The sequence below is a fragment of the Triticum aestivum genome, chromosome 3B (assembly GCF_018294505.1).
Source record: "Triticum aestivum cultivar Chinese Spring chromosome 3B, IWGSC CS RefSeq v2.1, whole genome shotgun sequence".
NCBI classification, from domain to species: Eukaryota; Viridiplantae; Streptophyta; class Magnoliopsida; order Poales; family Poaceae; genus Triticum; species Triticum aestivum.
Window position 1 is genome coordinate 29,083,817 of NC_057801.1, and position 12,999 is coordinate 29,096,815.

Genomic DNA, 12,999 nt, shown 5'->3' on the forward strand with positions numbered 1-12,999 from the left:
CCGTCCGAAGATCGGTGGGTAATTGAAGTAGCTGCATGGCTTGCCAATCCTAACAAGGTACCTAAACTCAGTAGAAGTAGAGGTGCCGACACCACCTCTGCCGCCTTAGAAGCCAGATTCTGACGATGAAGGAGAATCGCCACGACGTCCATCATCGCCTACCAGTAGGAAAATGATGGTTTTCCCTGTGATTATTCATGTGAAAGAGGTCTTGGACCGTGGTCCCTTGATGTCTGAATTGCCATCTAAATATCTTCCTGACGAAGGCGTGGATCTATCTCGAATCCATGTGTTTGACACTTGGCGTGGAAAAGTTGATGGCAGTGGCCCTGGTGATAATGGAAAGGCCTAGATCATGTTCTAGCAAAGTTGTTAAATAGCAGCAGCTTTTTTTTTCCTTTTTCAAAAAAATTGGCAGTTGTATGATGTATGGTTGTATGCTATCTTATCTTGCCTAATTAATGAGTGTTATCTTTGTAATTTATGTACTTTGTTATTATTTTTCATGCCATTTTTCCGCTTCTTGGTTTGGTTGCCAAGTGATGCATGCAGTTGCCAGTCCGCATAATAAACTTCGATTACGGTGCTAGGAGAAACCAAGGAGTAATTCACAATATAGGTGGCCAGATTTTACAACACATCTAGTTACTTACTGCTAAAAAAGGTTAAAAAAGAGAAAAACACGGACCACCTATTTTTACAGAGTCCCAACTTGTACATGAGTAATTCACAATATAGATGGCAGATTTTACAGCACATCTAGATACTGGTGGTAAAAGAGGTTAAAAAAAGAGAAACACGCAGTACATATTTTTACAAAGTCCCAACTTGCACATTTTCTAATGACAGCTACTTGTTCAGTTGATCCATGCCTTGATGGACGCTTCCATCTTCCTGAATTGCATGTACGGCACCATAAAAGGTTGAGTCATGTCTAGTAGCTCGACTGGCACTTGTCTCATCTTGATTTGGCGTGGGATGAACCTGGCATCTTCACACCAAGCAGTGCAATCGTAGGATGAAACGATGTTCTTCCCGTGGTCCTCCAGTGGATCATCAATGATAGTCTTGTGCTGCTTCACCATGCAATATGGGCTAAGAAGGTACTCGATTATTGGAGCCGTGTAAAAACTGCATGGCATGTCATGGATCCTGAGCTCCACTGTGCGATTGATTGGAAACCCAAATGATCCAAATGCTGGTGTCCATGGCTGGATGTCAACCTCACCGGCACGGATCTCAGCTTGAAATATGGTACGTACAGTGTGATAGAGTGAGCGACCCGTAAGAGGAATGGAGGTTGATAGCAAGAAATTTGACGCCATAAGCTTTCTGGCTTTAATTTTGATGTATTTTACATCATTCAGATAAGTCTCAAGAGTTTCAAAGGATGAGAAATAGGTTTCAGCATGCGGTGAAAAAATGACCATGCTAGACAAACTCTGGATCTGGGCGGAATCGATAAACCTCTGGGAAATAAAGCATTGGATTGGTTTGCTTCCAGAACTGGTTATGGGCACAGTTGGGCAGTAAGGCAGTCTGGCTGGGTGGGGCTCGATTCTGTGCTCGCTGATAAACAGATTTACATTGTATGCGCTAAAGAAGGCCATTTCTTGGTCTGCGGTGTACGCATCCTCGTCGGACACGTTCACTTGTATGGTTGGAGGCACCGCGATGGATCGAATGGCCCAAGCGTAGCATGTAAAAGTGGATGGATATTCTATTAAGCGTGAGTCCTGTGTGACATAATCTAAGAAGCAATATGGACTGAGGATTTGCTCTACTATGATGCTCTTCCACAAATGAAGTGGCAGATTTTCCATTGAGATAGTAATGTACTGATTGGTAGAGATTCTTCCTAGATGGAGTAGTGCATCATCTACAACAAATCTATAGCGGACACCTTGGATAATAATGGTGGAATGTGTCCTAGAGAAATTGTAGACACGGTTTCCAGTGGTGTGGTGGGTGCAGGTCATGACAATCCTATTGTCGGTGACGTCATAGAAGTACAATTTGTAGTGCTCGGTGAACTTAGCGACGAGAGCAGCAAGTACATGCTGAGACGGAAGAGCATTAGATGGAGAAAATGGGGTAATTATATAATTACGATGGAGAGGCACGCAACTACGGGTTGCGAGCTGGATCGCTCCCATGAAACATTTTTCAGCGTTTGGGCGATGGAAGCCCACATCGTTAGTGGAAGAAAACTCGTCATCCATCACAAGAAAAATGCCTGAAAAGAAATGACAAATAAAAGAAACCATAAGGCATCAGTAAGTTACAAAGCAAGATGACCGAAGAACAAAAAGATTTAGTAATCTATCCCTCCGAAAGCATGCCTACCGATGGTCAGAGGGGTGGCAAAGTGTCTCAGGGCACCATAGTTTATTCACACAGGCTGTAATGGTTTTGGAGCGTGTGAACCCATAGCATGGATCAGCTTCTTTATATAGCAATTGGCCGTATGTACTATAGAACTACTGTCACCTGTATGCGTGGCGTCTCATGGTAGATTGTTTGCATGCAGCAGCGGTAAAACATCTCGTGCGTATCGTCCCCATGGTAGATCACTTGCATGCAGTAGCTGTAAAATGTCCCGTGCGTGCCATCGCCATGGTAGACCGCTCGCATGTAGAACACTTGGCTAGTAATCAGAGACGTGCTTCCGGTCGTCGGTGGTCCAGAAATATTTTAACTACATGCATAGTCATACACATCTTCTATTTGTCAATACAGTGCTGCTTCACTGTCAGCTTCCGCCATTATTGGCCCCACAAGCAACGCCGCTTCCTCCTTTTCACGGACGAACATGCATGCATATTTTAATCTCCAGAAGACATGATAGAGGGGGTAGGCCAACTGTTTGCCATAGAATCCCAGCTACACGTCAGCTACAGTGACGCAGAGAGGGACAGCTACAGCAGCTACAGTGTACTAACTGGTCAGGTAGCTACAGTTGTGTTACAGTGAATTAATTGGTCAGGTAGGCACAAGTACATCAGTGCTCAACCTGGGCAAGGCAAGGTAGGCAGGTTTGGCCTGGCGAGGTGAGTGAAAGCATGCTTGCGCGTGGGCTGGACATGACCAGATACGTACAGGCGACGCGTGGTTTGGTTATGTAATGTTTAAGTTGTCGTTGTCGTGAGGAAATAAAAAAACTATATATTTTTAATTCTACTTTTTAGAATTGTAACCTTGTGTATGTGTTATAAATAAATGCAAGTTTGCTATATATTGGCAGACGTACACAATTGCTAAGCTAAATAGTGTAAGCCAGTGTAATCATATAAATTGCTAAAAAGAAATCACCACATTTTTCTTTTTTGAGGATCAGAAATCACCACATAGTCTATAATTCGAATGCATGCATGGTGTACATGGGCCAACAAAAGCTGGACCTTATGGGCCGTATCAGAACGGACGGCTGAAGTTAGATAGGCTGGTTGAATCTGTAAACTATAGTAAACAGAAAATGCTTTAAAAAAAAAGAGAAACTCAACCATATGGTCTGGAAGCAAAAACAAAACAGGTTGCAAGCACACACATATTATTTTTTGATCCAGCCTAACTTCAACTATTTACTATGAACGAAAAATTTCATAGTAAATCAAGAATATAATTCAATACGTAGAAGGAAATTAAAATAGAGCAAATCTCTCTAAATTTGAATACGAAAGTACAAACAATGAACATTTTCTTCATACATTACATTCCTTATAATGACCATATGTACTCTGTACTTATCCTCAATTAAAAAATTTAACAAAATAAAACCTACAAAGACAATGAATTAACACAGCATCGACCTGCATAGACAATGAAGCAACACAATACCAAAAATACCATTTTATTCAGCTAAGGAACTTAAAAACAACCAAACTTAATTATTTAAATAAAGAGGACACCAAGAATACCAATCATACATTTTAGAGGACAACCTATTAATTATTTAAATAAAGAGTCACTTTCTTTTCGAAAACAAAATTAGTTAGCATCCACGCCTGTGGGCTAAGGCAACTGAATAGTTGCTATATATCCTCGAAAAATGTAATAAGAGCGAAAAACTTAAATTCCAAATCTTTGGATGGTACACTCAACTGAACAGTTCTCCCTTGGATTGATAGGGTGGACCCAAGACTTATTGCCAGTCGCTTCTTCTTTCTCGTGTTCGATCTCTCTTCTCTGGCACGCTCTCAGCATCCCCCCCATTCATGGCGTCTAGCGCGTAGAGCATCTAAGGCAGTACCACTATAGTGCAAGGCGTCTTCACTGCATTTCTCGCAGGTTCGTCTCTTGAACACCTATGATGGAGCACCAGAAAATGTATTGCTATGCACCGCCCCCTCTGATGATCAACTCATAAATCAGAAAGATATATACCTATAGCAATTACGCATATTACAGTTTAAAAAAGAATTGGGTCAAGCACAGATTTTATTAATTCTATCTATAAATAAATTACGTATTGCAGGCAGCCATTAGCACTCTGAACACAGGGCTCTAGTTCACCAACCCCCATCTACTTCTCTCTCGCGCACTTTCCCGCAGGTCCTCCACTCATCGCGTTTAACAGGTAGAGCATCTAGATCAGTACCGTGATAGTGCAAGGCATGCTGGTGCAGCGAACACTCATCTGACGGGCCGACGACTTTTCGACACTGCTTCCAGATTCGCCTCATGAACACGGATGACCGAGCATCGAAAACCCTATTACTACGCACCGTTCTGACCCGATTTGCTCTTTTCATGAGAGCCGTTCAGATGTTCAAATGATCTAAAAATTGGAGCGACCTCACGCATCAAATTGTGCACCGCACAAAAAATGTTTCTTTAAATTTTCCTAGTATCGTTTTATTTTTTTCTGATTAGGTGCGGATGAGTCTAGGCACCAAAACACCGCACTCGCCAACTGCTAGACAGCATCATAGCAAGTTCCTCGTAAATATCTTGTGCACTCTACATCTTTCTAGTTGTGCACATATAATCATAAAGACACCACTATCAAGATACTTTCTATGCCATAGACTCTACAAATCCATACTAAGATATTTAAGGATATGAATATACAAATGCATCTTTAAAGCAATGTCACCGGTTAATCCAAGTAGACATGTATTCAGTCGCTTCTTTTTTCTAGCATTTAAGTGGATCTGATTTAAATATGTTTTAAGATGTTTGTTCTGAAAAAAACTTTTATCACAAAAGCAATTTGAAATTTACCACGATATAATATCTATGGTCGTGATTTGACAAAATAATTACAAATAGGTATGAAAGCTTAGTACAAACAACTATAGCAATCACACATAATAAATTTCAAAAAAGAAAGGGCCTATGCAGAAGTCTTCTTAATCTATTTGGCAAAATATTTAAAAATAAGTATTAAAGCTTAGAATAAACACCTATAGCAATCCCACATAATAAAGTTCAGAAAAAAAAACGGGTCAGACACAGGTCTTTTTAATTTTGACTGTAAGTAAGTTTTGCATTGCAAGGGATGATGAACTTCTTCACCGGGCCTTATATACTTCTCACTCGCGCCCTTTCCCGCACGTCTCCCACTTGTGGCGTGTAGCGCGTAGGGCATCTAGGCAGTACCGTAGTAGTGTCGGGCGTGCTGGCTACCAGTGCAGCGAGCACTCACCTCACGGACCAGCGCCTTTTGGGCACTGCTCGCAGATTCGCCTCCTGAACATCGGCAATCGAGCGGCGAGCAATGCTGGTGAACTTCGCCCATCGTACACCGGGTTTGAGCTATAAAAATAACCCTGGGCTCTCTTCTTTTTCTCTATCTCCACAAGGTGCCCCATTCCTTCTCCCTAATTTTGACCTTCCTTTCTTCCTCCAGTGGCAAAAAACTGAGAGGAAGCCCCCAATGGAGAGTGTGATCTCAGAGTTGATCATAATTCTCATGTTTGGGATGCTAGCAGCATTGCTTGGCTTCTCGATGCTTCTGTGTGCAATGATCTTAGATGATCACCATGACGCTGTTGCCCGAGCGGTGGCTCTTCGAGGCAGTGGTGCCCGAGCGGTGGCTCTCCGAGGCAGTGGTGCCCTTGCCACTTAAGGAAGATATGCTTCGTAGTTCTCTACTTAAGCTACCTACAAGATATCATATTGCCCTCTGTCATTTTTTTCGCATTTCGCCATTGGAGGGAGATATGCTTGGTAGTGTTCTACCCGAGCTACCAAGGAGATATCATATTTCTATCCTTCATTTCTTTTTCTTTTTATTCCTTCTGTAGGTGCCAGCACCTTGCCGGTTTCATGGCTTCTCTTATCTGTGCTTGTTTACCTTGCCACATGTTAAAGGTAATCTGCAATATATATATGTTGTTGTTTTCCCTGGCGATTATAGACTTTATTGGATGGCAAATTAGGACTTGGTGTTTCACAAGTTGTACATGGCTAAAGGCTGCACATGTTTTTTTTCTAACAACAGGAAAAATAAAATGAAACCGAACTGCGCAGATAATAAATAAACACATTATTAAAAAAAAAAGAGGAAACACACATGACCTTAGTTAGTACACCACAGCCAACATACATGACGTAGAAGTACAAAGACAGATAATTTTACACATGGGAAACTACGAAATACGACCTGATCTCCTCAATGCAACGATAACATCTAAGCAATCCCGTTCCATCATCGATTTTAATTTCGGCAAGCCTCAGATTGTTAACACCCTATTCCATCTTTGCCTGCTCACCTACCGCTTCCCCGTCCATTCACTTGGACATCTCTAACCGTTGAGCGTTATCCTCCAAGATGCATCAGCAATCGCCTCTTGCACTAAACAGGAACTATAAAATGTAAATTTGTCAATAAAAAAGTGTACATGTTAATTTATCAATAGGTAGGAAATGCAGTATGTAACCATGCAGCTAGAAGATTAACACCTCTCCATATATCAGTCTTAACCCAAAAAAATCCAAAAAACTATAATAAATCTAGCATAAATTTGTAGTCAACACCAAATCTGAAAGAACTAACCATGTAAAAACGGAACTATAAACGACGAACGATTTCTTCATAGACTACATTCCTTGTGATTGCCGAATGTTCTCCGTTCTCATCTTCAATTAAGAATTTTAAGCCCTTCCGAGACGTAACACGCGAGACAGCTACATACAATTGTCCATGTGAAAAAACCGGATTCCTCAAATACACACAAATCTTTGATAAAGTTTGCCCTTGACTTTTATTTATTGTCATCGCATAACACAACCGAATTGGAAGCTGGCAACGACGCAATGTGAAAGGCCATTTACACCCAGAAGAATTAAGCACAATACGCGGAATACAAACTCGTTCCCCTTTATGTGAACCAGTAATGATTTCACCTTCTATAACTCTGTGACCAAGGCGAGTGACAATCAAGCGTGTCCCATTGCATAAACCAAGAGATTGATTGATATTCCTTAATAACATAATAGGCACTCCGAGCTTCAAGGTAATCTTGTGGTGAGGGAAATTATTAATTTTAATGGAATTAAGTAGCTCAGGCAGATAGAACAGATGAGCATCGTCACTATGATCAGTGGACTTAGAAATAGTGTCACAGCTTAGAAAATCCATCGGGAAACCAGGAAGCCGTCCGAAAACAATATCATTGATTTCATCCACCACAGTGTTTGTAGGGCAAACAATAGCTTGGGTAGATAAATACTCCGCATTATTGTAATTAAGGAAAAATGAATCATAGACATAATCAACAATAGCTGACATATGGTCTGCTTTAGGCTGAAGCAATAAATCACCAGGTATTTGAATCCAAGACGGCACATATTCATCGCCTTTACAGTGCATAGGAACAGAACCAGTTCCAATACTCTGTACCCATTCAGAAAATTCAGAAAGCTCTGCTCTTTCATTATGAGATAAACCAGGACATCGAAGACGCATATTGCAATGAAGTTTCAAAACTTTTATATGTTGCCACAACGGAGAAACAATCAAAGATGCATTAATGATATCATCCCTCGCGCCACCCTCTATAACCGGTAATATCTGTCTGAAATCACCACCAAGCACGACAACCTTTCCACCAAAAGGTAGCAGAGCATTTTCCTTATTTTCAACAGAAAGAACATCTTTCAAAGTCCGATCAAGGGCTTCGAAACACCAACGGTGTGTCATAGGAGCTTCATCCCAAAGAATCAAGCAAGCTTTCTGACACAATTCAGCCAAATGAGAATTTCTGGAAATGCTACACTGACTGCGATCAGTAATGTCAACAGGTATCCTGAACCTAGAATGACCTGTGCGACCACCAGGCAGGAGTAAAGATGCAACGCCCGAAGAAGCAACAGCAAGAACAATTCTTCTTTCTGATCGTAAATTGGAAATGATAGAATTCCAAAGAAATGTTTTACCAGTCCCACCATAACCCGATATAAAAAAAGGGCCACCTTTCCCGACATGAACAGCATGTACAATCTCGTCATATATGGCACTCTGTTCACAATTTAATATTTCATATGTAAGCTTAGCCTCAATTGCTAATTTGATTGCATCATACCTCATTTCTTCTGCCACAAGTCTATTTTGACAGTCGGAATCTACTGAAATCGATCGCGTTGTCAAATTAAACGCTGACAAACACGATCCATTCTTAGCAAAAAGGGAACCAAGTTCACGCAAAACTTGTTCATACAGAAACTCAGGCGGCACAACATATTTTCGGTTGCCCAATGCCATTGAAAGACGATAAGAAATATCCTCTGCCATACTCGGCCAATAACGCTCAAAAAGAGCACGACCATTAGATATTTCACAATGTAACAATACTGCCATAAATAGATGGCGCAGCTGAAACGGAGTAGCCCAAACAATTGCTTCATCAAACAACCTAAACCACTCATTATCATCTCCTACCAATCCTCTGGCTTGGCAGGCCTCCTTGAAAGTATCATAAAGAACATCATCGTAAACTCTGAGATCTTCAAAGCAAGTAGCACCAGGAACAATCATAAGCAACATGCGAAGAAAAAATAACTCCCCTGTGCTTGGATGCACATGGTAGATACGACCAATCTTATTGCCAAATTTTTGCTGTCGCTTCCGCTTTGACCATATCTTCTCTTTGCCATCCCAACACCATTTAGAAGGGAATTCCAAATAAGTTAATGTCCAAGCACTAAAATGTTGCTGGTTAGCTACAAACCATTCGCTTAACATAGTTTTATGAGCAGATGGATTACTTAGTACTCTTTCCAAATCATCAGTTTCATGAAAAATAACTCGATTCATAGCAGGCATATGCACCACTAATCTCTCGACAGAAGGTTGTCGACCATGAATATCATAGCCAAACATTGTCCAAAATGATTCGCAAGCAGATAAATACCTACAGCAAACAACAGAAAACTGAATAAATAGGATAAATGAACAGAATACACATAGAGTAAGCAGAACAAATTTACAAACCAATGTATTAACCTGCATTTAACATATTCATCGATTTCATTCCTCCCAGTTGGATTACGGACAGCATACACGCTTCTATTTTCATTTTCAGAACGGATTCGGAATCGTACTACATCAGGGCCTTTTGTGAGATACTTAAACAAATACTTAAGAAGGTTTGTCTTATTGCACCACTCAACATTTATATGAGCCTCAAACTTTTTGAGCAATTTCATATTGTAGGGAACAACCCATTGATTATCCAAACGAAGAGTCCCCTTCTTTCTAAGAACAAAATTAGCAGAGGGGCGTCGACGATATACAGGAAACCCCATCTCATCCACCATTGTCTCACTGTTAAAAGACTTTGGAAATCGCTTTGAGCAAGTGCCATCTTTCATACAAGGGCACTTGTCATCCAACATACCACATGGGCCGTGAACCATGAATTCATCCACAAGTGTATATCCCAAAGGGTCAACCATTGGATCTGGTAACTCAGCACACACCAGATTATCTATAAAAGCAGGCGAAGGATCCTTCGTACTCTCTTTAAGCCAGATAAGAGTATGAGTATGAGGAAGCCCTCTCTTTTGAAATTCCACCACATACAAATCTGAAAATCGTATAACCAAAATAATGATAATTAAATTCAAAGAAGGAGACCACAATGGTACAGTAGGGAAAATAAATAATAACTCACAAGCTTGAATAGCTCCAAATGCTGATCCATCCTTTACATCTTCTAAAAATTCTTCAAATTTTATATTGAAAACACGCGTAACAATGTCAGGACGATCAACGTGAGTCTGACCACCTTCATATGCGAGAGCATCAACAACTTCTTGCCACTTTGGATTGCATGTAAAAGTGACAAAAAGATCGGGAGCACCATATTCGCGACAAATAGCCATACCATCATGGTAATTAAGCACCATGTACCGAGGGCCACCCGTAAAACTCGAATGTAATATAAACTGAATCCCCAAATTCTCACCAGTTGATCCACCCTGTCCGACAGCATCAGTAATACCTTGATACGTCTCAGAACGTAAATCATCTTGTTGCTGAAAGTGAAAGTCCAAACGATTAGCTTCCACACAAGAATAAGAATTCACACCTATCTGCTGGCTCAAACGACCGCAACAGGTATAAGGATTTGGCTCCCCCCGTCTATAATGGAAGTAATAATTATAGTATTCCATCATAGATACTTGCCCTCGAGAAGAACGACCACATAAACGTCCACCAATATTACAATGCCCATCTCCATGAGGCCCACCAATAGCAATATACTTGATACCAAGATGAAATCCTTTGTCACCAAAGGGAAATAAGAGAGGATACTGTGGGGGCATAAGACTCGAATTCAATGAAGAGATATGCCGAAGAAAACCAGAGCGAGTTTCAGCAATAACATCAAATCTTTTACATTCAGGCGTGTAATCGCCGACTATAAGAGCAACCACCTCACATGAAGCAGGACCAGAAAAACGGTCACCATGACCACCGCCTTCATCACCCATAAAATGTATAGCCACCCTAGGAGCAGAAGGAGAACACAGATTTTCCCTAGCCATTCTAAACTTATGCACCAATTTATGATGCCTATTTAACATAGCAATAAGAGAAGCCACAATGCCTGGATCAGGATCAAGCGTTTCAGCTCCTTGACGATCAAAGGCACTAATTCTCAACTGCACTTCATCAGCAGATTCCACCATATAAAGCTGAGCATACTTTGGCGCACTATTCCCCGAAGGAAGAAGAGGACCAATACGATGATAAACCACCCCATTCATCTTGAAGACATAGGGACCCCCGGGAAATGAAGGCAACGACACCTTGCCTCCCTTGCAGCAGCCAGTATACACTGGAAGGCGACCACCACCAGTAGCATAACTCTTACAGCCCTCCAGAAACCAAAATGAAGCATGGCACGCCGGGCAAACATACTCAGGACCACCATAATAAGAGCGAACACGTGAAACGCCTGGCAAAAATAACAAAAACATCAAGGAGAAGGGAAAACAAACAGCAAAGAATCTAAAGAGCAGAATATAAAACTGAACTACCTTTAAGAAGTAATATATTTTCCTTAGCAAATGGCGGCTCCATAGCAGGAACTACAAGACAAGAGAAACTTTCGATCTTCAACCGATCGGGAGCAAAGCAGTTAAAAGCCGTAAACATAACAAACAAAATCAAGAAACACACACCTCTTTTTTTGCTGGTGTAATAATCTCGAAGAATCCTTCGCTTCCGACGATTCCAAACAGCATCAACACGACTAACAACAGGTGTAGGAAGAACTACACAAAGTAAACATGGAAAAATATTAACCAGGCAAACACATCGAAGCACATAAACAGTTGTAAGGAGTACAAAATAAATAAACATACCAGAAGGAGTCGGTCCACGCGAGGAACCAGACAACCAACCAACAGTAAAATACGGACGACACAAAACTTCCACGCCAGATGCAGCTCTAACAGCAAGAAGACAAGGATCAACCAGCTCTTCAAGTACAGGCCGAACGTTCCTTCCAACTGCAAAAGTCAATCAATCAGCAATATTTTTCTGAAAACAATAGAAAAGGAGTTCAAAAAAGAAAGCACCCACCAGACGATGAATCTACAGGACGCTTCCCACGACGGATATCTTGCCGTGCCTGGCGTCGCAGCCGCGCCTCATCAGCACTCGAACCTGAAAACACACAGCCACGTAAAAACAACCAATTTTTTTTTACCAAAATCACACATAGCTAATAACAACCTAAAAGGAGCAATACTCAGGAGGAACAGAACCACCTTGGGCAAGAAACCTCCCATCAACAGCACCAACCGGCAAAGAAGAACCCACCGAGGAAGAGGAACCCAACGACGTGGAGCGAATACGCTGGGAAGCATGAGCACGGGAACGAACCATAACAAAGACAAAACGAACAGTAAGAACTCAGCAGGGACACAAACGAAGACTCGCCTCCCTCCCAACCATGCACAAAATCTCACGCATGGCGAGAAAGCTTCGATTCTGATCTACATGACGAAGAGAGATGCAACCAGGATGGAAGGAGATGCAGCTTCGTGGGAGAATTCCCTGTGCCAGCGACCAAGCTGGGCACCGCTAGAGCCTGGCCAGCGACCAAGCTGGGCAGGCCAGCGACCAAGCTGGGCACCGCTAGAGCCTGGCCAGCGACCAAGCTGGGCAGGATAGGACGCAGCAGCGCACGACCATCTCGAGAGGCTGCGCGCAAAGACGAAGGACAGGAGACAGCGGCGACGTATTGCTGGGTCGGGCTTGTGGAGAACGTGAACCAACACCAGACCAACTATTTATAGGCAGTCAAAAGAGAAAAAACAAAGATAGAGCCCATCAAAAAAGCCTAGAAGGCAACGTGGCCATCTATTGAATAGCAGTCACCTGACACAAAGGCACCGGACGTGGCAATCATGCACAGATTCGGACGTGCTAGAACAACTCCAGCAAGTAAAAAATAAAACAAGTCCACTCTAGAAAACCAGCCTGTATACGTGTCACTCAAACAAGGACAGTAAAAGAAAATCAAAAAAACCAGAAAAATG

The 12,999-nt window shown here is 41.8% G+C and overlaps 1 protein-coding gene across 1 annotated transcript; it reads right to left on the reverse strand.

Moving 5' to 3' along the window:
* Nucleotides 1–10,619: 10,619 nt before the first annotated feature.
* On the reverse strand, nt 10,620–12,702 carry LOC123067212 (uncharacterized). The gene is made up of 7 exons (XM_044490113.1): nt 12,226–12,702; nt 12,038–12,121; nt 11,818–11,964; nt 11,635–11,727; nt 11,491–11,541; nt 10,802–11,408; nt 10,620–10,710 (listed from the first exon to the last, which is right to left on the reverse strand). Exons 1-7 carry the CDS (start codon nt 12,341–12,343, stop codon nt 10,620–10,622), a joined length of 1,191 nt encoding a protein of 396 aa, XP_044346048.1. The 5' UTR covers nt 12,344–12,702.
* Between the last annotated feature and the right edge of the window lie 297 nt (nt 12,703–12,999).